Source organism: Tamandua tetradactyla, chromosome 7 (genome assembly GCF_023851605.1).
Source record: "Tamandua tetradactyla isolate mTamTet1 chromosome 7, mTamTet1.pri, whole genome shotgun sequence".
Taxonomy (NCBI): Eukaryota; Metazoa; Chordata; class Mammalia; order Pilosa; family Myrmecophagidae; genus Tamandua; species Tamandua tetradactyla.
In genome coordinates this window covers 71,121,892-71,145,246 of record NC_135333.1, presented here as the reverse complement: position 1 = coordinate 71,145,246, position 23,355 = coordinate 71,121,892, and the positions used below count along the sequence as shown (strand labels likewise).

Sequence of the window (23,355 nt, the reverse complement as noted above, 5' to 3'; positions counted from 1 at the left end):
GACCAGTTTTCATCCATTTACTGAGGAAGAAAAAAATACTTTAATATTTTTGTTGTACAAGGAGTAACGCCTAAGGCAGGTACTTTTATTCCAGACCTCAGTCCCACCCACGCACGCACTCCTGTTTTATAAAGCTATAGGACAGCAGAGTTGAAATTGAAAAGAAAGGTAGAAGACAACAGATAAACTGGGCAAGAGTGGAGATGCAGAAAGAATAAGAGTCACACACATGCCAAACACTTTTTAGTCCCTGCAGCAAATGTGAAAGATGCCAACCAAGTCTACACTGGCTGGTGACCCTGCCACAGATGCAGGTGAAAATGTTCAATACTAAGGGAGTTGTGTGACAAGAGAAAACTCTGGGCCACAGCTACAGAGGGACGAGGGGGAGTACCAGATTTTGCTATTTGTGTCACACAAGCTAGAAAACCCTACCTCTCCTCTTGGGGGTACTGACCCACATCCCACCCATCTCCTTGCCTTGTTACACAGAAAAGTAAGGCCCTGGCTAGATGATCCAATTCAGGATAAGACTGAGCAACCCTAGATCTCTAAAGGACAGCCTCATAAAGATTGGGTTAGGATAAGTGGGGATGTAAGAATTGTAAAGATTTTCAAAAATAGAATAGAACCCAGAGAAAATTTCAAAGCTGCCGCCATGTAGCACCAGCGACCAGTTCTTGCACTTCTCTTCCCTGTCTCAGTAATCCCCTCTACAGAAGATTTACATAATTGGGACAGCTCTTTCTTCCCTGCAAAGTTTCTGCTAGTCCCAGGTTATAACCTGGACACTGGGGAGTGTCTGCCTTAGGCTGGTTTGTGCATGAGGCCATATTAGGTCTCCTTGAGGACATTTATCTTGGCGCAGATCTTGAGGGCAGGGCCCAGCTTGATGTTCATAGCACTCATAAGATGTTCTTCTTTAAGTAATAAGAGGGCCTGTCCATCAATCTCCTGGGAACGAAACTCCTCTGCAATCTCTTGACAGCCTAGAAGGAAGTCACGAGAATATGTGTAAGAAACCACATGGGGCTACAAGGGACATGAGGGGGAAACTAAAAATGAAACAGACCTAAAATGATTAATTCCAAAAGTAGAACTTGCTTGCCCTAAATTCAGTAATATCAAAGCTTAAAGCTTTGGAAGCAAAATGAAATTAGAGAGCAACTGGCTACCAAAAAAAAAAAAGATCCAAGGTCAAGAAAGAAGAACTAAGTTGTTCAACCATAACTATCCAAATGGCTTGGGATGAAGGGCAAAAATACATATATATCTGGGCTAGAAAAAAATCTAAGGGCCTTTATGGCATGATTAAGGGCCCAGAATTCAGACAACAGCTTGAAGGGTGTGAAGGTTAACAGTCTTGCCTTGAAAGGAGTAGGGCAATGATAATCCCTTTTCCTCATCTGCATCTTCACTGAAAAAGATCTGTTATTCATGGCCATCACAGTTAATCACACAGTAAAAGTCTCTTATCCAAAATTTTTTATGAGAAACAGCTGACTCACAGAAATGAGAAAGATTACGAAACTGTTGGCCTGGCAAAGACAATGTCAACTCAGAATAAAATGAGGAAACCAGGCCATGGACACAACTTGAATGACCATCAAGAATAGAGCCTTTGTATACTACCACACTCAAGCTTCTAAAAAGTTAGCTGTTTCCAAATCAATAGCCCATGTGGGATAGCCTAAGGAAGACAAAGTTGGAACACTAAGCTCATAGATGGCCTAGGATCTGTTGAAGAGACCCCAACTACCTTGCAGAGAAGCGATGAACTCGTACACCTCCTCTACACTCCAACGGCTAGGGTTACTAGATAGGAACACAGGGTTGATGCCATGTAATTCTGGTGTAGGTGCTGTGTTGGGATTGCCCAGGTCACGTTCACCGTGCCCAGTTCTCACTGATAAAGGCCCAGGAGATGTTGGAGAGAGTGCTTCGTCATAACTGGAATTATCTGAACCCCGGCTAGAGTCCTCTTGACCCTATAGAGAAAATAGTGAAACCAGAGTCATGAATAATTCAGTGTCATGAGTTCCTCCCTCCCCAACCACCCTATGGCTTAACTACACAGCAAGGAAAAACTAATTCTTACCACATGTGAAATGTGCAAATGCCTGAAGACACTATTCTCGTGTCTTTGAAGTATAACTTAATCACTTTCTTGATTCTGTTCTACTTATATTACTGATGACTGATCTAGATTTTCTCTATTCAAGTACAGTGCAGGGATTAATGGGTACATGAACACATACCCAAGAGAGGAAACAAAGAGCATGATCTCTTGGAATTTGGAATAATGCAATCAATGTGAAACCAGAGTTTTAGTCTCACACCCCTTTACTGAGTAAAGGTATTGCTCTGTAAGGGAGGAGGAAAAGAAAGTGCCCATTATAAGCATAGCTGGCTCTGCAACAGAGCTCACCCGGTGGCGTTTGCCCTGGATCTTGGCACGGGCAATGTCAGAGGAGCTACGACGGGGCCCACGCCGGCGCACCCGAGCATAGTTGGCTTCTTGAAACTCTTTCATTTTCTTCCTCTTCAGGCGGAACTGGTGGCTACAGCTCACGTTGTACCTACAGATCAGGCCACATGCAGATGTCAGAGGTGCTACAGAAGACTATCTGCTACCCTATCCTAAAGGTGAATTGGTATTTTAAAAGCTGATTTGGGGAATAGAATGGAAGCAAAGAGGGAAACAAAATATCAGTTGTGCAACAATCCTAAGGAAAGGGAATAACAAAATGAGGGCAAAAAGAGGGGAGCCTACAGTACCTCTTTGCGCAAGTCATGGAGCAGAATCTCTTGGAGCCACGGAACTGCTCTGCAGGGGCATACTTCCCACAATACTCACACTTCAGGAGATTCGCCTTCTTATCTAGCTCTGAAAAACAAGGGATCACTGGAGAGTTGCCACTGGTTTCTGCTGCCCTCAGGCCATCATTAGGCCCAGAAATGGATTCTTATGACTTTCACAGACATACTGAGATAGTTATCCCCCAAAGACTTACACAACCTCATTGGGAATCCCTAAAGTGCAAAATCCAAAATCATGAAGACTAGTCCCTCAAGAACATCATGAAGTCTTTAAAGTCTTTCTAACCTTAATTAAGCCAGACTATTTCCAGTTTAGATGTTTCTTACTAATGTTACCCTAATTCATACTCTCAGATTTTCGACATGATTCAGTTTCTGAATGGGAAAGGGGAACTTACTGATGACTAAAAATAGGAGAGACCTCCCCTACAAAGATTTCCAAAAGCGGGGGAGAAATGTAAATAAGAGACCTTATTGTAGATTATAAAATCTAGAATAAGGAAAACTGGAAATTAAATGTCCTATTTAAGAAGTAATTCAACAGTTTACATGAGCTGGATAAAATTTCCTTAATCCTACATAACTCCTTTTGTGTGATTTCTATATACTCTGATTATATGGTTCCTGTGTGTATATCTCATGTCAAATCAGTAGTTACTAATTTATACCAAGTCCTCAAAAGTGTCTTCAATAGTCTCCTTCCCCCAGAAAGAACTCTAAGAAATACTCACCCGTAGATGGACTATCCCCTCCCAAGGGGCCACCTGACTGATTCTCATTCAGCTCTGTTGGAAGGCCAGTCTGCATTGGCTTCTCAGACTCCTTCAGTAACTGAGAACAACCCACCTGTCCCAGAAAAAGTTTACAGGTAAGTTATCCCAATTCCCTACTGCCCACATAGCTCTGCCCAACATTCCTCACCATCATGTCTCCACCAGGATCTCTGAGTTAAAACCCACATCTGGTTCAGCGAGTTCACTTTCAGCCTGGCAATCAAGTGCCTAACTGGCTTTTTTCAGCTAAGCCATTGGAGAATACATTCCTGCCCTGGCTCTCCATTTTGTCCTTTTCCTTCCTAAGGTACAGGGAATACACTTAGGAGTCAAGACACCTGAGTTTTTATCCTGGTTTTACAACTAGTAGTACCTAGGAGAGACCTGTAACTTCCCTACCACAATTTTTTTCATTATAAAACAACCTAGTTTGTCTCATTAAACATTAAAGCTTTAACATTTAAATACTTTCTTTAAAAAGTGTTAAAACGCTTTAAAAAGAAAATACTATTTTCTTCCTTTTCCTCTCTTCCCAAAAGTTTCATTTTCTGATTCACACAGTCTCTCCTTTTCTCTTCCTTTCCTTCTTTATAACTAACCAAATAAACAGCATGAAGCATTCTCTAATACTTAAATAGTTCTGTGCTTTTTGTCTTTAGTGGAATTTGAAAAGACAACAATCAGACCAAGTTCCCACTTTCAAGTCCCACTTTATGACCCTGCCCTCACCGGGAAAGGTTCTGCTCCTTCTTGGATAACAAAGCCTTCAATGATGTGGGTGAGAATCTGGGGCTTCACAATGGCCTGTGGGGGTTTTGAATCACCCAGCTGTCTGGACACCATGGCTAGTGAAGGAGGTGGTACTGCTGGGGCAGGTGTCAAGGCTACTAGCTCACTGCTTGGAGCATTAGCATTCCCACTGGACACTGGATCAGTTTTCTCTGGAAAACAAAAACAGATTAACATAACTGTGTTAATAACTGATCCATCTGTTAGCCTAGCCATCCTGACCTTTCAAAATCATACATCTCCACCCTTACCTTCATCCTGGATTGTTTCTGGATCTACTCATCTATCCTCCCAAGTTCAGGCCCATTTCCTACTGAGCCAGATTTTGGCTCATTCAGAACAATTTATTCTCTGTGTACCCCAAGTGCATTTTAGAAGTATTACTCACCTCCAAGACTGCTCTTATCCTCCATGGCCTTTGGGCTCTCTGCTACTGGAGATGCCTTGACAGGAAGCATTGAACCCAATGCTGAGACATTATCTCTCTCCTCCTCAGACTCAGCCTTGCGTTTGACAGCCAAGGTCTGGGGTTTGCCCTATATAATGAATAGGAAAGAGGAAAGGAAGAAACCAAAACTTATGAGTGGATAGTAAGGAACCACAATTACTCCCATTATTAGAGAAGATACACTTAATTCTAAATTTCCCAATTTGTATACTCCCACTTCCCATGGTACACTAAAACCCCTGGTCATTCCCAAGAAGTATAACTCCTCTATCAGGACAAAAGAACATGCAGCATTATTTAGTCCTGACCTAGACCTCTAGACCCTGGATTCATTATGGGCCAAGAACTCTTGCTTTTCTAAACACTGATTTGGTCAAGACTCTCTTTACCTTAGTTCAGATCCCAAACCCCAAAATGATTTCAGTAGAAAACTCAGGAGTATAAAGTTCAGATATTATGTACATTAATAAATCTTTTTCTGACAAAAAAAGCAGATAAATACCAGTATCCTAACCTTCTCAACTCTTTATTCCCTTATTAAGCCATGCCCTACTTCCACTGGCCCCCAGGTCCACTCTCAAGGGTTACAGTGTCTTCAAAACCATCAGACATCACTCACCGGCAGGTGCACAGACTGCATGTAGAAGGCAGCAGGGACCTGGGCTACAACAGGTGAGGAGGTAGTCACCCCACCTTTTACTACATGTGCTGTTCCCTGCACAGGGGCAAGGGTCATCCCAGGGCCCAATGTGGGAGGGCACTCCTGCAGTGCACCAGGTGTCTGGGATGAAGGTGGCGAAGATGCCAAGTGGGCCTGACCAGCTGGTTGCACTGTTCCTGGCATCCCCCGGGAAGTAGGTACAGCAGCTGCCAGCTGTGCCAACCCCAAAGCCTGTGCCTGGGCTGTACCTGGCTGTCGGGTGCCCACAACTTGCACAGGGATATGAGGTGGTGGTTGCTGGGTAGCTGACATCTTAGCAGCCCCTAACTGTGGAGGCTTGATAGGTGCTACAGGTGGTTTGGACTGGATGGGGATGGGTGCCTTGGGGGTTGGGTCAGGTGGGAGGGACAAGGGTGAAGACTGAAGCATGGGTTGAACAACTAAGGTTTGGGCTTGCTGCTGGGATTGGGAAGGTGGGACCTGCTGAGTAGGTGGGACCTGTGGTGGCTGAGGGGCAGTGAGGGTTGTGGCTTGTTGCTGCTGCTGTTGCTGCTGCTGCTGCTGCTGTTGCTGCTGCTGCTGCTGGGCCAACTGGAGATGGGTAGCTGTGTGGAGGAGCTGGGACTGTCGGTGCTGGAACTGCTGCTGGTGGTGGATGGCAATCTGCTGCTGGATCACCACCTGTTTCTGCTGAAGGTGAATCTGTTGCTGTTGTTGAATCAGTGAATGGGGCTGGATCTGTGTATAGGTGGCTATAGGAAGAAGCCCAGAATGGAACAAAGAAAAAGAGCAAGACAATTATTATTATTAATTAAGAGCAAAGTCAACTTTCCAAGGTGCACCTAAGTATGCATCATACAGAGAATAGAAATCTAGGCTCTAAGAAACTTCAAGATCATCACATCCCTACTTTCCTCAGTCAGACATTGCCAACTCTCTCTAGTATTAAAAATCTCAAGGAAAATAACTCCCTTGCTCAATCATTTAACAATCCTCAGAAACGTCTTGCATTTATCTAACTTTTATTTTCTTTCCTACATTTAAGTATCATATCCCTTTACTCTGTACTCAGCAAAGAAAATGTCTGGCCCATCCTCCATACAACTGGACTGAGTCCATGTCGTAGTCATTTTTGCATTCCTAGAACCCAGGCCCAGTGCCTAGTGCTTGAGAAGCCCATAATATCCACTGAAAGGAAAAATATCCATAAAGGTAAAAACACCGACTTTTCCCCCGAATGCCTCAATTTTTAAAAATTCATCAGTTTAGGTCACCACCTATGAAAAGTCTTGAGTCAGAGGCTAGAGGTTCTGACCTTGGTTTCCTCTGCTGTCAACTGGGATTGATAATATCTACCCCTCCATGCTTTACCAGAACATCCAGAGAATATGCAAGGTATGTGATAAGAAAATACTTTGGAAATAGCTGTGCTATGTATGTGCATAGCAGATATTGGTAATACAAATGATAATTTTTGTGACAATAACTAAGGTACAAGAAACAAGGCAAAAATAAATACAACCATGTAAACTACACACATCTATCTCTAACCATAGCCCAAAGCAAGTATTACACATTTATTATAGAAAACCATTGTTCTATTTGCTAGTCTTATGCACTCTAATACACTTATATCATCTTTGCTCTGTACTGGGCCAACTAACCATTAAACACATTCCTTATGCTAAATTGTAAGCTCCATGAGGACAGGGAATTTGTTTTTCAAAGACGTATCCCCTACACCTCCTAGACATCAGAGGTGATCCAATTAAAGCTCCATGAATGAATGGGTAGCGTGAACAAAGGAGTACAAGGCAACTGGTAAGCTGCCTGCTGCCTGCTGGAAATAGACAAGATTTATCACTGTTATCTGTCCTCCCATCTCCCAGGACTACCTAGTTCAAGGCTGACAGGATTCTCTTTCCTTCTACTCTAGGGCTAAGCGAAGTAGGAAGAGAAGACTAAGAAATGTACTCTAAAGATTTCAAAGAAGTTTGAGAGAGTAATTACATTGTGAGAGGTGATAGCTCACCTGAGCTAATAAGGGTCTGGCTGGGAGCAGGTGTAGCTGTCCGTGTCAGATTCATGCCCACATTCTGACTACTCCCCTCAGCTTCGGCCTTCTTGGCTGCTGCACTTTCTGCCTCTGTCTGGCTGCCCTGGCTCACAGTCACTGTTTGGGCTGCAGGCAAGGGCTGCACCACTCCTGTACCCTTCCTGGGACAACTCCCACCACCACCCAGTCCTGAGGAAGGCAACTGACCCAAACCCCCAGGTGCCTGGCCACCTCCTCCTGGACCCATGGACCCTGGAATGCTACTCCCACTGCCTCCACTAGCTTGACTAAGGTTGAGAGACTGGCCTGTGGCCCCAGAGGAGGCCTGAGCCACAGCTAGGGCCTGGCTAGAGGCCTGGGAAAGGCTAGAGGCAGCAGAGGCTCCAGGAGGAATGGCCTTCTGAGTTGAGCCTTGCATTTGGGGTCCTTGGGTTGAGGCCTGTTGGTTCCTTACAGCCAAGTTCTGCACCTGAAAGACATAAAAAAAAGATAAGATTGAGAAAAGGGAGATAAGAGATTCTACACTCAAAGATTTCTCTGACTGAATCAGAAGTAGTGAAGATATCTATAGTACCACATTCCACAACCCACTTCAACTTGTACCCTCACCTTTACAGCAATATACATTAAAGGGCTTAGTCTCCTAGAGAGAAACTCTGTTATCACCATCTGATTTTTCAATCTCCTTCATTCACTGTCACGTTTGTCATTTTCCCAGACTCAAACCCATGACCTAATAAATTCCCACTGTTCAATCTAACATTTCATGGTATTGCTTGAGCAGCCAAGGAAACCAAAACAGAGTATTATATAGATGTCAAAATGAATAAACCACAACAATATGCCACAATATGGATGGATCTTGGCAATGTTATTAAGAAAACATTCCTAAAATGATTGCATATAGCTTAAGAACCTTATAAATTCAAATGCAAATTATATATATATACACACACACACATATATGTATGTTATCTTACAATAAGGTATCTAGGATGTGCTTCAAAATAATCCATGGATATTTTGAATTTATATTTGAATAATCATGGATATTCCTCTCACATGGAGAGGTATGGATATAGAGTAGCCACGTGCTGAAAACCGCTAAAACAAGACAGAAGGTACACAGATTCATTCATTCTATTTTTCTGTTTTTGTAGGTTTGAAATTCTCCATAGTAAAAAGTACTTTTTAGACAAATGTAGATGTAATAAAACTATATAAAGGGTGGTACGAAGGTGGCTCAGCAGGCACAGTTCTTGCCTGCCATGCTGGAGACCTGCGTTCGATTCCTGGTACCTGCCCATGAAAAAAAAAAAAAAAAAAACTATATGAAGACACAAGAAAGGGATGAACCTAGGAATGAGAGTGATTGTTACCATGGGTAGGGGCAGACAGGGAATGGAACTGAAGATAGATTGTTACATTAAAAATTACTGAATAAATAAATTAATGTGGGCCATAAATAGACCAATGATGAGAGTGTGTCATAAGGCAAGATTTATGATTGATTTGTCAAGTTTTGTGAACCAGAGGTACAACTAAAAATACTATTAGCAACGTTTTTCAGTAACATGTATTTATTTAAAAAAAATAATAACAACAATGTGGAAGAGGATTAGAATAGATTAGACTGAAGTCAAGGAGACCAGTTAGAAAAGTACTACAGTAATCCAGGTGAAAAACAGTAAGAACCTGAATTCAGGCAGCAGCAGTAAAGAAGAGGTGATACTTTTGAAAGCCACTAGGACACACATTATTAGATGACAGCTACACAGTTTTCTAATCAGCTCCCTTTCCATAACGGCAATTTCAAACTTTCCTATTCTCCCTATAATACCTCAGAACTACCTTGTCTTTCGCTTCTCTCCTTCCTCCTATCAAAGGCTAATCCTTTTCGATGCTCTGGATACCATCCCCTTCCACCTCCTAACGAAGCTTCTAGTAAGACCAATCCTCTCCAGTCTCTTCTACTGGCTCCTTTAACATTACCAGGCTTTAACTCCATGTTCCCTTCCCTAAGCTACCGTTCTTTTCCCATTACTGCTAAAGTATTAAATTCATTATATTCATTGTATCCATTCATTTCTTAACTTATGCTACTTTGGCCTCAACCCCCACCACTCCACTGAAACTGCTCTCTCGCCATGTTACTAAATGCATCTTTCCTGCCTTCCCTGATGCATTCAAGAGATGAGGACCACTCCTCCTCCACTTTATGTCTTCATGAAATCATACAACCCACATTTTCCTCTGACTGTTTTCTCCCATTCCTTTTTGCCAGCCATCACCCTCTACCCATCTTGAACTGCTCTATTTTCTAAAGGATCATCATAAACCCTAAGGTCTCCTTCTTAAAGGTTTTTCTCTTCTCTAAGCCATTTCAAACATTTCCTTGATTTCAATTATCATCTACCTGCCTACTACTCTCAAACATTTCTCTCCAACCCAGACCTCCATGCTCTAGAACCATATACACAGAACTGCTGACTTAACATCTCCTGTAGATGGCTCCCAGATACTTCTAAGTCAGCATGTTCAAAACTGAACTTCACCCGAAATCTACTTCACCAAAATTCTTCATATCGTAAACAGCACCACCAGCTACCACACTGCTAGTAGTGTCAGACCTCACCTCTGCTCTCCCTCAACTGCCCCATCCACTGAATCACTGACTCATTCACCTCTTTATAATTTTTTCACATCTATTTATTTCTCTCCATCTGCACTGATACCCACCTAATCCAAAACATCATCTTCCCCTAACCTGTTGTAACACACTTCTTATCCCTATTTTCACACTCACATCCATTCTGATTTTTCTCCAGAGCCACCATGACTGTTAATAAACACTCAAATTTCTGCATGCTTAAACTCCTTCCATATACTGGGGGGGGGGGGAGAATGGGGGAATATAGGAACTCATTTTCTGCATGATTTTCCTAATAAACATAAAACTGCTCTAATAAAAAAAAAATTTAAGGAAAAAAAATCCTTCCGTAGTTTCTCAATGCCCTTCACATCAGGCCCAAAATCATAAGCACAGCCCCTAAGACCCTAAGGACCCTGCAAGATAAGGTTCCTCCTACCTCTCCAGCCCCATCTCCAGCCCCCCCTGCCAAACTCCAGGAACATAGGCCTTCTTTTAACTACTCAAGGTTCATCCCTTCTTGCAGCCTTTGGACACAGTTTTCCCCTGCCTTCAACAGTCTCCTTGCACACTGCCACCTGGCTAACTTCTACAGGCCCCAGTTTAAATGTTACCTCCTCAGGAAGGCCTTTATTTTTACCCGTACTCCAAAGGTCCCATTCTATGTTCTCAAAGCACCCTGTACGTTCCAAAAAGCAATTATTACACTGTTCAGAAATTAAATACTCTAGTATTTATTTAAATTAAATTATATACTGTTCAGAAATTAAACAAATACTTTCTGATGATTCAATGGTCTGTAAATCTCCATCAGTGTAAGGATTATGATTTTCTTGGACATCCCAGGCTAAGGTATGTGTAACACATCCTAATAATAGCTGTGTTTTTATACAATCATTATGTCTAGACACTGTTCCAAGCACTTACACATATCAGTTTGTCCTCACAACTCACCCTGGGGTAGTTATATTAAAATACCTATTTTATAAATAAATAAAATGTGGCAGATGTTAGGTCATTTGCCCAAGGTAAAATAATTAGTAAATAGTAGAGATGGAATCTAACACAAACATCAGACTCACATTTTTAATAGAACTGCTATTCTATCCTTTCATATGTTGATACTCATATATTTGATGAACAGATAGATGAATGAATGAATTGGATAGGGAAGCAGTCCCAACTTTATCCTCTGCTCCCACTGCTATTACCATAGTTGAAACAAAGTTCTCCCCTTATAACTAGATGATCCCAAGAGCTGACAGGTTCTCTAACTTTTTCTTTTCAACGTATATGCTCCTTGATGATTCTTTCTAAAATACTTCCCTTTTCCTATTAATCTGCTGTTTGTTAACCAGCAATGGCCCTTCTGCCTATGAAGTTAACTACAAACTGCTTTATTTAGCCTTCAGGGTCCTCCCTTACAATGACCTCTTCTATCATTAGGCTTGTCCTCTCCCCTTTATCCACTTCTTCCCCAACTCCCACCAAACACACTCATATTTGCAGGTGAACTATGCCTTTCTGCTTGCTGTTCTCTACAGTCTTCTTACTCCAGAGCAAATCCTACCCTTTCCAAGATGCTGTTCAAGTGTCCCTGAAAGCCAATGCAAAGCAATGCGCCAACTCTTCTCTAAACTCACGTGTCACTCAAAGTTAGTCCCACTTAGTTTAGCACTTTGTTCTTTAAGTTCTCTAAAAACTCATATTTCTTTATAATCATCCCATTAAGTCTTTTAAATAATTTCTAGGGTATATATGGGCATATCAGTAGAAAAATCTCAATATTTTCTTGCCTACAGATAAAACGGATGAATTATTTACTCCAAGATCCCAGTTTATAATCCATTTTTGGAAGTTAAATATTCAGACTCAAAAATATATATATATTATGAGAATAAGGCATAAGAAGTTAATAGTTGGGAAGGCTTTTACAGGGAGGAAACAGGGAGCAGGAACTCAAGTTGAAAACCACAGTATCTCATAAGCAGAAGGACCCAAACTTTCCTACAGGAAATCAGCCAAGTCTGCTACACATCTATCTAACAACAGAAATCCTTCACCATTCCTTATCTTCAGGAGATAGCACAGGGGGACAGGGGGACTGGGGGGAGAGGGGGGAATTAAGACCTCCCAAATAATACTGAGCCACAGAGAGCTAGGATGGTTAGGAAATCTACCCCACTGTAGGAGTCAGACTTCCCAGATCCAGAGCACTGTTTTCAGTCAACTCTACTTCCCTTCCTATCTCAAAAGTTATAAGGCATTCAAGTTCTACAGCAATTTAAAAATAAATAAATAAACAAGAATTCTATAAAACAGAAATGGGGCAGAAGGGAGGCCCTGGTCCATCGATATTCTTTCATCCTCCCCAATACCCATCCACAGGTAAAGTGGATGCCACTGACCTGATCTGCATCTGCATGAACTCCAGGAGACTGGGCAGATGGTACCTCCTGCTGGACTGCAGCCACTGCCCCATTAGGCATCAGGATGAGTTGGGAGGCTAGAGGCACATTCCGGCCCAGGGTCCGGTTTACCTGCAATAGGTTTCCCAGCTGTGGCTGGCAGGGAGAGCAGGAATAGAAACAGAGAAAAAGAGGACAAGAGGGAAAAAAGAGACAGAAGAAACGGAAAGGAAGGACCACAAGACAAAATAAACAGAAGATATTAAACAGCTAAGCCCTGCCCCTTTCCACACCAACCCAGGAGACTTAGACTCCAAACGCGATGAAGCCTCCAGAAGAACACCTAGACTGTGTAGAAAACTATGGAGTAATAACAAAAAGTCAAACATCAGAGAAGTTGAGACAATGAGGATTTTAGAACCAGAACTTCTATACAGTAAGGAGATGGGCTGAGAGATAACAATTAGAATTTGTGTACTTGAGCCATAGGTTTAAAGGTTAGACTGTTTGTGACACAAACTTAGCTAAATGTGATGGCCAAGATCTTCCAGCTTATGATCTCAATGTAATCTTCAGGCTACTTGTAAATACTGAGCATCATTTCTAGGGGCAAGTTAAGCTGGGAAGTAGATCAGCTCACCTCAAAACATCTGGGTAATCATGGTCAACTAAAATAACTTTCACTCAAGTCCTTACCAAGGACCAAACTATGCCCCTGGCACAATGGAGGCTGTGTCCGTGGCTTACCCGTAGATACATCTGGGCCTGAGACTGGTTTAGGGGTGGAGAGGTGGTGTTCCCCAGTAGCACAGATTGGGTCAAGGTGGTGGCACTGGGAGAGCTCACACTCTGGGATCGGCTGATGAGCTGAGCGGCTGACGTGGTAGCCAAATTGATCTGTGTGGTATAGAAAGGAACCATGACTAAGGATTTCAAAGAGATAAAAGGAAGTGTACCTGTTTCCCTGCTGACAAATTCAGTGACACAAGAACAGAATATGACACCTTCCATAGAATCAGGAGGAAATAATAACTTCCTATCCTTAACTCTCATCTCAGCTACTATGGAGTATTAACAAAGTTTAAAAAAAAAACACACAAAAAACCCACTTTCTAATCACTAGTGGAACAGCTGGAAGGCAAAAGAATGAAATGGAACAAACTTTTGCTTCTCATTGAAGAGTCCAGAGATTAGCCCTTTCCTCTTGTTATCTCCCGTCCTTCCCCAGGATGTCCTCCCTTCTTTCTAGACAACCACATTAAGACTCCTGTATAGATCCAGGTTGGTTACTTTCCCTCTTACTACTATTTCCTATATAAAGAACAGTAAATCTCCACTGATGACTCAACAACCACTCTGAGATTAGCTGTGCACAGTAGGGTAATGTAGGGACAAAAGCCCAGGGCAAGAAGCCTCTCAGTGGAGAAAGACAGTACTCACTGAGGCCTGGGTGGTGGTACTCTGCTGCTGAGTGGTGCTGGTGTTTGGGGAGCTGGCCTGCCGACTGGCAGCAATTGTGGCCTGTTAGAGGAAAAGGGACACAGGAACAGAGACAACAAAGGAAAAGACTTGAGTCTCCTGGTAATAAATCATAGGCACAAGACATACAGAAATTTCAGGTAAGAACAGAGAGACTCTACTTTTGAATAAGGCAGCATATATTCACTATTCCAGTAACCTGCACATTACCATATGCGCTAACCCAAATTCCACAAATAAACTGCTTGGGGTAGGCAGGCAATCTGTCCTCCTGCTCCCACTTTTAAGTGGGAGAACATTTTGTCAGTTGATGATAAGTCTTGCCCAGAACTGACCAATGGAAATATAATGCATGACACATATACAATTTTCTAGTATGCATATTAAAAAAAAGAACAGGTAACAGTCAGTAACTTTAATATGTTACTTTATTTAACCCAATATATCTAAAATAGTATCATTTCAACAGATATTCAATATAATAAAAATTAAAAATGAGATATTGTGCTTTTTTTCATACTGTTTTCAAAATCCAAAATCTTTGCAGTACATCCCAACTCAGACTAGCCACATTTCAGTGCCCAGTAGCTGTATGTGGCTAGCAGAAAACATACTGCAACAGGTCTGGAACAGAGCTATTCTACGTCTAAAAAGTGGCTCTCCCACAGTTCTTACTGCAACCCAGAAGTTAAGGTCCACCCACCCTCCTAAAAGAAAACAAGAAGAATAGGAGAGACTCTGTCACTAGCCTGGCTTAGTGTAGGATGCAGAATTCCCCAAGTCTCCCCTACCCACCTGTAGTGCTGGTCTCCTCCCTCTTTGGCCAGCTGGCTGCTGACCTCTTACCTGCTGGACAGCAGCCAGACTATGTAACTGGGCATTGCTGAGCTGCTGCTGGAGCATGAACTGGTGAAAATATTGAGCGGCATTGGGCTGCCTCTGCAGTGCTTGCAGAGCCTAGGAGAAAAGAGCATCAGACCACTTAGAATGCAGCACTCCTAACTTCTGTTCTATGTAACTCGCTATAATCCTGTGAAAAGGAACCACAGGAAGTAGAGAAACAAAGGGAGATGAAAGACGGGACTGCATCATTAACATCTGATTTGTCCATTTTTACATCTGAACCATTAAGTTCACACAGATCTCTAAAAACTAAGGAACTGCTTGTTCTATCTGATACACAAACAGAATTAAAGCAGTCAACTCAAATGAACCCTATTTCTCAAAGTGAGACCTGGAAATACATGATATAGCAAGGAAAGAGAATTGGGACCAGAAAGGTTGAAAATAATGCAATGCTCATTAATATAAAAAGAAGAAAATGAAAGTATATTCTAGGGATATAATAAAGATGACAGAGCCCTATGGGATCGTAAATGATGAAAAAAATAGAGCAAATAATAACTTATGAAGGATCCATTGGGTAAATTTCCAATTAGCTAGTATTTTCAAATACAAAACATATAACACTAATTGATGTTTATAAAGATGATGCTGGTAGTTCAATTTTAGTGTTAATTAAATTCTACTGTATATTCTTCTCTTTTCTTGTGAAATGTATAATTATTCTACTAACCAAAATATTTTCTTAAATAAAACACCTCATCCCTAAAGCAAATAAAAAATATGGAATTTACTATTTGTCTACAAATACCAATGTGGTCCCTTATATATCCATTACTCTAGGTGATTTGCAAGAACAGCTAAAAGTTAAAAACCTGACACAATACATGAAGGGAAACAGTTAAGAGTTAGACTCTAGTTAGATGGACTGAGTGGTATTAGAAACCTTACTTGCAAGACTGAATTTTATGCTCTCTATGTGCTCACCCAAACTTCTGTAAACTCAGATTCTCTGAGCTGAAAGGGACTTTATTAATTACTTACTGCCACTCCCCCAATTTGCTTGGAAAGGAACGGAGGACAATTATCATCCAGCATCATTACCTACCCAAGCCAAAATTCACATATCAGAATGTCTCAGAGTTCAGTCTCACCTGTACTGCTTGCCGTTCATACAACGACATCTGAGCTATCTGGGGCCGAGAGCTGCCTCCTGAGCTGGAGCTCCCATTGGTGGAGTTGGAATTCTGCTCGCTCTCAGTCTCCATGATGATGGGCCAGGGTCCCCAAGTCTGGTACTCTGATTCAAAACCTAGATGGAAGCAGCAAAGGATTCAAACTTATACCTTGATCTCAAACTGATATTTCACTTTACTATTCAGGACTACAATAAATCTATAAATCATCTAAGAATCCTCTTCTTCTATAAACTATTATTTCTCTGGTCTTATGACTCCCAAATCTGCAATGCCCTCTTACAACCATAGCTCCCACACACTAACTTTTGAAGCTATGCAGTAAAAGCAGTAACTTTTACATATTCCCTCATGAGGTCATTAAATAAAATGGCCAGAAAGACAACACCTCACCGTACTAAAGCCACTTTACATTCCAATAGAATTTTAACAGTTTAAACCCTTCTCATTTAAAACTGTTATCTCATTTTTATCTTCCTCTACATCATAATTATCAACATCATCTTAATAATGGTCGCTATTTATTGAGAAGCCACAGGGTGCCTGTTACTGTGATGGGCTCTTCACCTGGAGTTCTCTCTCACAATGCTGTAAGGAAAATACTATTCCCATTTTACAAGTGTAAAAACTGAGGCTTTTTTGAAGCTAAAGAAGTTGACAATGGCCATACAATAATAACAGAGCCATTATACACTAATAAATGCTTCCTGAAAACAAAAATACCTGTGATTAAGGCAATGTCACTCAGTAGCAGTAACTTAACTATCCTCATTTTATGGAGGACTTTAAGAGACAGATGCATCAAATGAATCAAAAAGGGTCATAAAACTAGGAGCTAAGAGCTAGCCTACAACCCATATAGCCTAAATACTTGACTAGTTCCAGCTCACTGCTACTAGTAACACATCAGACATGTCACTTTCTCCCCTTATACCTCATTTGCCCCATTTGCAAAGAAGGCTTCACAACTGATGTTAAAATGTAATATATCATTTTAACAAGTGACTCCTAAGTATCAAACAGATATTAAATATATAGCAATGAAAATCATCATGAAAGGAAAGATTCAACTTTTTAGTCTTCTATAACGTGCTATACTAAAATTTGCAAAACATATAAAACATTGCTAAGAACCAGGCAAAGAGAAGCAAGAAGAAATATGCTAAGGTAGCACTAAATGGCAAAATTTTTCATGTTCATTCTTCTTTTTCTTCGTTAAAACTGTCAACTATATCCTCTACTCTTGAGGCACCAGGCCACTAAAATTTTCAGGTCAGCAAAGCACTATTTGGCTTAGGAGAATAAATATCAAACCAGAACTTCTGCTATGGGCTGTCAACAGTTTGATTAGGTTGAATGGAATTATCTTAGGATGGCATCCAAAATAACAAACATAGTAAATAAAATCAAACAGCTTGGCCTTGACAACAAGGTTGAGGAGGTCTCCAGTTCCATTCCCAGTACCATCTGATCACATCATTATCCCCCAAGAACTCTACCTATCTCTTCAGTTTCACTGCAAACATGGAAATAAACCAGTAAGTACACAGGAGAAATCTTATCAGCTTTGACTCATCTATCTTTTCCCCACATCTTTTGCCAAAATATCAAAGCACTGAACAGATACAGACCCATGAATCCTCATTATCAGCATGTGAAGAAAAAAAGTGGGTAAGGATTAGAGGCAGCTTGGCATAGTTGTAAAGATCACTGGACTTAGTTCCCTGGACTCAGAGACCAAGACCCCTTTACTTGTACCCATTTACTAGCTATATCCAGGGCATTAATTCGTACATTCATTCATGAAAATGCTCATCAACTGTATGACCCCCTCATCTCCTCCAGAAAGGAAATCTTATTTTATTAATAATTATGATTTACAGATTGTGACATGGAAATAGAGACAGAAAGCAACCAGCTTAAAGTCTCAGTTTCCGAGGGAAACTGTCCTGAAAACCAAGATTTCTGGATTCTAGGCACATAAATCTATTCATTTGTGATCAACATTGGGACCATAAAATTAAATGCAGAAAGTGAAGACAACAAAAAGTTGGGAAGGCACGGTGAATTTAATTTTTCTTAATTAAACTGGAAGAGGAATGAGTGAGCAGCTGATGTAGACGTCCCCAGGGTAGCTAAGCCGTGGTCCTGAAAGGTAGCATTTGGACGTTTAAGGGTTGGCCTGGGTAGGAGCACGCCTTATGCAAGGGAGCTAGAAAAGGTTACTGAAAGGGATCTGGTACTAGGCCTACTGAGTCAAGAACTGGAGGCAATCAATTTACCTGAGCATAAAATAAAACTTTGTCTTGGAGAAAAGATGGGACATGGGGGACGGGGAAGCGGGGAATTTCGTACCAAAGAAATGGAAGTAATCAGAAGAATAGTTATAGTAGACGCCCGGGAGGAGTGGGGGCGGTTCTCGCTCTATAAGGAATCTTGATGAAAATGAGGTTCCAAAGAGAAATCAAATACAACTGCAGAAGGGGCAGATAATAGTGCTGTCCCGAGAGTCAAGTGACCCAAGTGAGTAGAGAAATGTGCACACAGAGAGCAGGGAGACAGAGAAGTCAAGGAATTGGAGGCTGAGAACCCAGCGGACCATGAAAAGCAGGGAAATAACTAGACAGCATGCTCGGATAGGAGAACCAAAGTCAGAGAAGGAAAAATGAATGAGGAAATGAGCAGTCAGAGGCAACTAGGGTGACGGACAGATAGCATTAAGCACAGCGGAATGAAAAGCAAGACTTGGACAGGCAGAGCATAAGGACCGCAGAGCTAAGCCCTAGAGATAGGCAGGGAAAGAAACTGGGGGAGGTACCTGGGGCGTTACACGGACCGAGGTGGCAGAAGAAACATCCCCGGGCAGCCAAGCCCCCAAAGGTCCTGCCCCTCCCCAGCCCAGGGACACCCGGTTACCTTCGCTCCTGCCTCTGTACCCGAGTCCTCCCGGGGGGCGTTCACCTCAAGTGCCGGGGCACCCCAGTCGCCAGGCTGGGCGGGGGGCTCACTCGGCCTCCGCGGCGGGCTCCCCTCGCCTCCTCCCCTTCCTGGAGGGGCGGGGGCGCCGAGGACGGGGTGGGAGGTGCCCGGCGCGGCCGCGGCTCCCCGCCCCTCCCGCCGCTCCGGTGCGGGCCCGGCCGCGGCTCTGCCAGGCCTCGGGGGCTCCCTCCGGGCCTGTCACTTCCTGCCCGGCCGGGAGGGTGGGCGCTGCAGGCCGGGGGCTGCGGGCCCGGCTGGAGGAGGGGGCTGCCGGGGAGGTGCTTCCGGGGCAGCCGGACCCCTCCCCCGTCCCTCCCCCTCCTCTCGGCGCCCTCCTCCCTCTCCCTCCCGCGCGTCCCTCGTTTCCTGCCGGCGCCCGTTGCCATGGCGACACCGCTCCCGGGCCTCTGCGCTCTATGCCCCGGGGCTTTTCCCCCTCTCTCGCTCTCTTTCTCCTCTTTTTTCCCTTCTTTCTCTCCGGGGTCTGCTCGCCAGTTGGAAGGACGAGGCAGAGAATGTGCTGGCCTCTAGTGGGGGACTCACCTCTCACAGCTAAGGAGAGGGAGATGGGAGAAGGGAGGGAAGTGACGTGAAAAGAGTAAAAAGATATTTTCTCGAGCTTCTTGGGAATGAGACAGAAAGAAAGGATCAAAGGAACCAACAGGCAGAGGCAGAGCAAGCCACGACCCTAACGAAATGACTGACTGGGAAAGGAAATAAAACAGAGGAAAGGAGAGAAAAGGAAAGAGCGCACAACAACAAAGATTGAGGAAAAAGAGGGAATATTGATTGTTTCATGTGTATTTTTCGTCTTTCCCTTAGGCTCCAAGAAGGCGGGAAAGGATGCTGCTCAAAACAGTGAACCCATCGGGAACTGACATTCATTTAAAAACAGCAACCTAATATAACTTGCTTTGAATAACACTTATGGCCTGTAATTTCAGGAACATTTGAGTGTTCTTTTCCCAGTTTTAAATATGTATGTCGGGGGAAAACGACAAAAACAAGGGTAGAGGCAAGGCTATAAAGAGATGTGGAACAATGGGCCGTATTTGGGAGGAAGGAACATTTGATGAGTGGGTATGTTTGTCATTTTTTAATGATATAGATTTAGCAGTTTTTAATCTTTCAGTCATTCAACATTCAGCAAACATTTGTACAGCACTTTTTTATTGCATGTCTTTCTCTAGCCTCTGTTCTAACCTGTTACTTTCTCTCCCTTCTCTTTTAAAAGCCAATGCATAATTTGTTTTTAGAAAAAAATATAGAAGTGTTCTCATTGTTCATAAATTAGATCCCTTTAGAATTGCATTAAGAGGGGACTATTTGGACTCCAGGCTCTTAATTTGTGTTGGCCAGATTTATGTCAGAGAAAAATCTCTGCTAGCTTTTTAGGAACCAGTCAGACAAGTATGTGAGGGAAGAAACTGGAGGGTGGCCAAAGAACTAGAAGAGTAAAGACAAGGAGTGTAGGGAGGTGAAAGGGTATGTCGCCAGGCCATGGATAAACAGGCTTTGGCTAATCAATGAATTGAAAAAATTGTGGCAGGGAGAACTAGCGGTAAAAACTAGGTCAAGATTTACGTAGTTTAATTCAAACCTGGATTTGTCAAAGAAGCTTACTTCTTGTGGGGGCTTAGAAATGCATATATTATTGAATATCCTGGCATCATGCCAAAGTTGTAACAACAGATAATGCTCAGAATATGTGACACTCAAGCCAAGAAGCATAACTCAGGTACTTCCATGGAAGAATTCTCACTGATATGTGTCTAAAGATCTGTAATACATATCCCAGAGAGAGAATCTAGATGTCACTTACTTTTCCAATAGATAATGGCCAAGGGGTACCTGGAGAGTACCTGGCCACTTCAGCCCCATTAAAAATGGAGCAAATCACTAGTACTGCATATAGTTATAGTTACACTCCCTATTCAAATTTCTTCTACTTCCTAAGTCACCTGCCACTACATCTGTTTGAAGTTATATGTCTAGGTGATGTTAGGGGATAAAAATAGTGATACTATGTAATTTTGTTGAACGCCCAATATTTATCTAGCCTGGGAATAATCTACACACAATTCACAGAGCACGCCACAGTGATTGTGAAAACAATTCACAGAGCAGGTCATACTGATTGTGGACCAATCTAATTTTCATATGGAAAGGCTTGTATCCCATATTTCACAGTATTCTTTTCAAGTTTGTTTCTCCTTAATATCTCCCTGTTTTCCAAGGTCATAGGCCTAAGCAGTTTCCCAAAGAAAAATTCAACATAAAAAGGAAATGTTTCAACAGCAAAGCGAAGAATTAGGGCATCTCCATGTATAAGAAATTCATTTTCATAGACTACTTCAGTTTGGGATAAGGCACGGAAGAGCTCACCTCAGTCTAAACAGATCAAAACAATTGGTGACCCATAGGGAATCCTCAACTGACTTTTCTTTTTATAGATTTTTGCTACTTTCTCATTTCCATCTAATGATTCTGCTGGAATTAGTCTTTTCTTTTTCAAACCAAATAGCTGTTCTGAATTTAGGCTAGATAATTTCTTTACTCTGCATAACATTGATGGCCATTAGCCTAAATATGTGAAAAGGAAATGCATTGAATCTGGTATGTAGAAATTGAAGCCCTCCCTGCTACAAGCTTATTTTAAAAAAGATCAAGATTTGAAAGAAGTCAACTAGATGGCACCAACTAAAGCAAATGCAGGGAAAGCTAATATAATTTTGCACATCAATTGAACATTGAATAAGCATTCTTCAAGCTTCTCTAAACCCCACATTGTCCAGTGAATTGTAAAGGAAGATATGGCCCTTACCCTAAGGGTTTTAGTATCACTGGAATGGATCCATCTACAAATAATCATATAAGTATTCCTGTATGACTATGTTTTTAAGCAAACATGGAAGGGATGAAGTAGGAAAAAAAGGAAAGCTAACTTTTATCCTGACTACCACAAACTGTCAGTGTGAACCACCATACACATCCTATTCCCTTCTCAACACAACTAGACTTTAAATTCTAGTTGGGAGAAATGAAATGGAGATTTAGGAGGATTAGAGTCTTAAACTTTTAAAGCAAGAAAAGAACTTTAATATTATCTGAGACTCTCAATTTGCAGTGGAGAAATTGAAAGCCTAAAGGATAAATGGGGAAATGGGTCATTTCATAGAAGATGTCCAATAAATATTGGTTCACTGAATAAATTTCCTAGATGCATGCCTTTCTTTTAACAAAAAAAACAAACATGGAAATAAAAGATATGAGACCTCTCATTTGTCATCAGTAATTCCCACCATAATCCCTTTCTTTAAAAGCACAAGTTTATGATATTGATTGGTTCAACTCAATATTCTATCCATCCATCATCACCCTAAAAACTACAGGTGTACTACACTCCCACAGTGTTGAGTAACATAGGTTGATGATAACACAGGCTTCTCCAGTTTACACAATTACCATGTGATCGAGGACAAATCTCCCAGTTTTCATTTTCCTCCAAGAAAATGGGGACAAGTCTATCACAGAGTAATTTTAAGAAAGAAATGTTTATACTACTTCATACAGTACCTGACATAGAACATGAACTTTTGTTATTAGTTTCATTTAGTAACCCAGTATATTTTCATCATCATCAAATTTATCTAAACCATTCTTTATTTTTCATTTTGACTGCATATTAATTAGCAATTTAGTTACCGAGTTCCATCAATTTTCCTGCTGTACTAAATTTACCTCTTTCAGGTTTCAAATGCATCTTCTGACCTACTGTCTCAGGATTTGAGGTGCAAATTTATGTTGAGACTAAACAGAAAGGAAGACTATATTTATACCCTCTGGGATTATGTGCCCTAGGTCAAGAGAGTCAAGGGCCTAAGGGCAATCTGAAGGGAGAAAGGATTCGATATATACTGAGAGACTCTGCTAACAACTTCAGTAAGCATTGAAGGTTGCATTCAACCTTCTCAGTAACCTTTCCAGATAACTATTATTAATTCTTAATTCTTACAAATTCTTAATTTATAGATGAAGAAATTAATGGTTGGAAAATTTAGGTAAATTGCTCAAGGCTCACGGGGATAGTAACTAACGGTATCAGAATTTGAATCCAGATCTGTCTGACTTGAAAACTCATGATTAGCATTCTTGACAGTATGAAAATGAAGTAGTGCAAAAGATCTGTTCAGAATGATTTGCACATAAATGTGAGCACAAAGCAGCTGGCATTTTCATTGTAAATACTTATC

At 41.7% G+C, this 23,355-nt stretch overlaps 1 protein-coding gene across 6 annotated transcripts; it reads right to left on the bottom strand.

Annotated features, from left to right (window-relative positions):
- Positions 1-2: 2 nt before the first annotated feature.
- On the bottom strand, positions 3-19,205 carry PHC1 (polyhomeotic homolog 1). Of its 6 annotated transcripts, none has more exons than XM_077169961.1 (15): positions 19,040-19,205; positions 16,082-16,239; positions 14,880-15,041; positions 14,046-14,126; positions 13,353-13,502; positions 12,606-12,737; positions 7,524-8,016; positions 5,450-6,243; positions 4,771-4,918; positions 4,323-4,534; positions 3,552-3,666; positions 2,779-2,887; positions 2,429-2,579; positions 1,760-1,988; positions 3-989 (listed from the first exon to the last, which is right to left on the bottom strand). In XM_077169961.1, exons 2-15 carry the CDS (start codon positions 16,193-16,195, stop codon positions 835-837), a joined length of 3,045 nt encoding a protein of 1,014 aa, XP_077026076.1. In that variant the 5' UTR covers positions 16,196-16,239; positions 19,040-19,205; the 3' UTR covers positions 3-834. The 6 variants fall into 6 exon arrangements, with proteins under 6 accessions (XP_077026076.1, XP_077026075.1, XP_077026078.1 ...); XM_077169960.1 differs by having other exon boundaries at positions 12,606-12,761; positions 19,040-19,204; XM_077169963.1 differs by having other exon boundaries at positions 14,931-15,041; positions 19,040-19,204.
- Between the last annotated feature and the right edge of the window lie 4,150 nt (positions 19,206-23,355).

Bases quoted from the DNA above. Each gene is read 5' to 3' on its own strand.
- PHC1 (XM_077169960.1), bottom strand. From the start codon at position 16,195: ATGGAGACTGAGAGCGAGCAGAATTCCAACTCCACCAATGGGAGCTCC. The intron at 13,503-14,045 runs GTGAGTACTGTC...TATACCACACAG, and splicing joins GTACCACCACCCAGGCCTCA to ATCAATTTGGCTACCACGTC. The intron at 2,888-3,551 runs GTGAGTATTTCT...CTTGTTTTTCAG, and splicing joins AGGGGATAGTCCATCTACGG to AGCTAGATAAGAAGGCGAAT.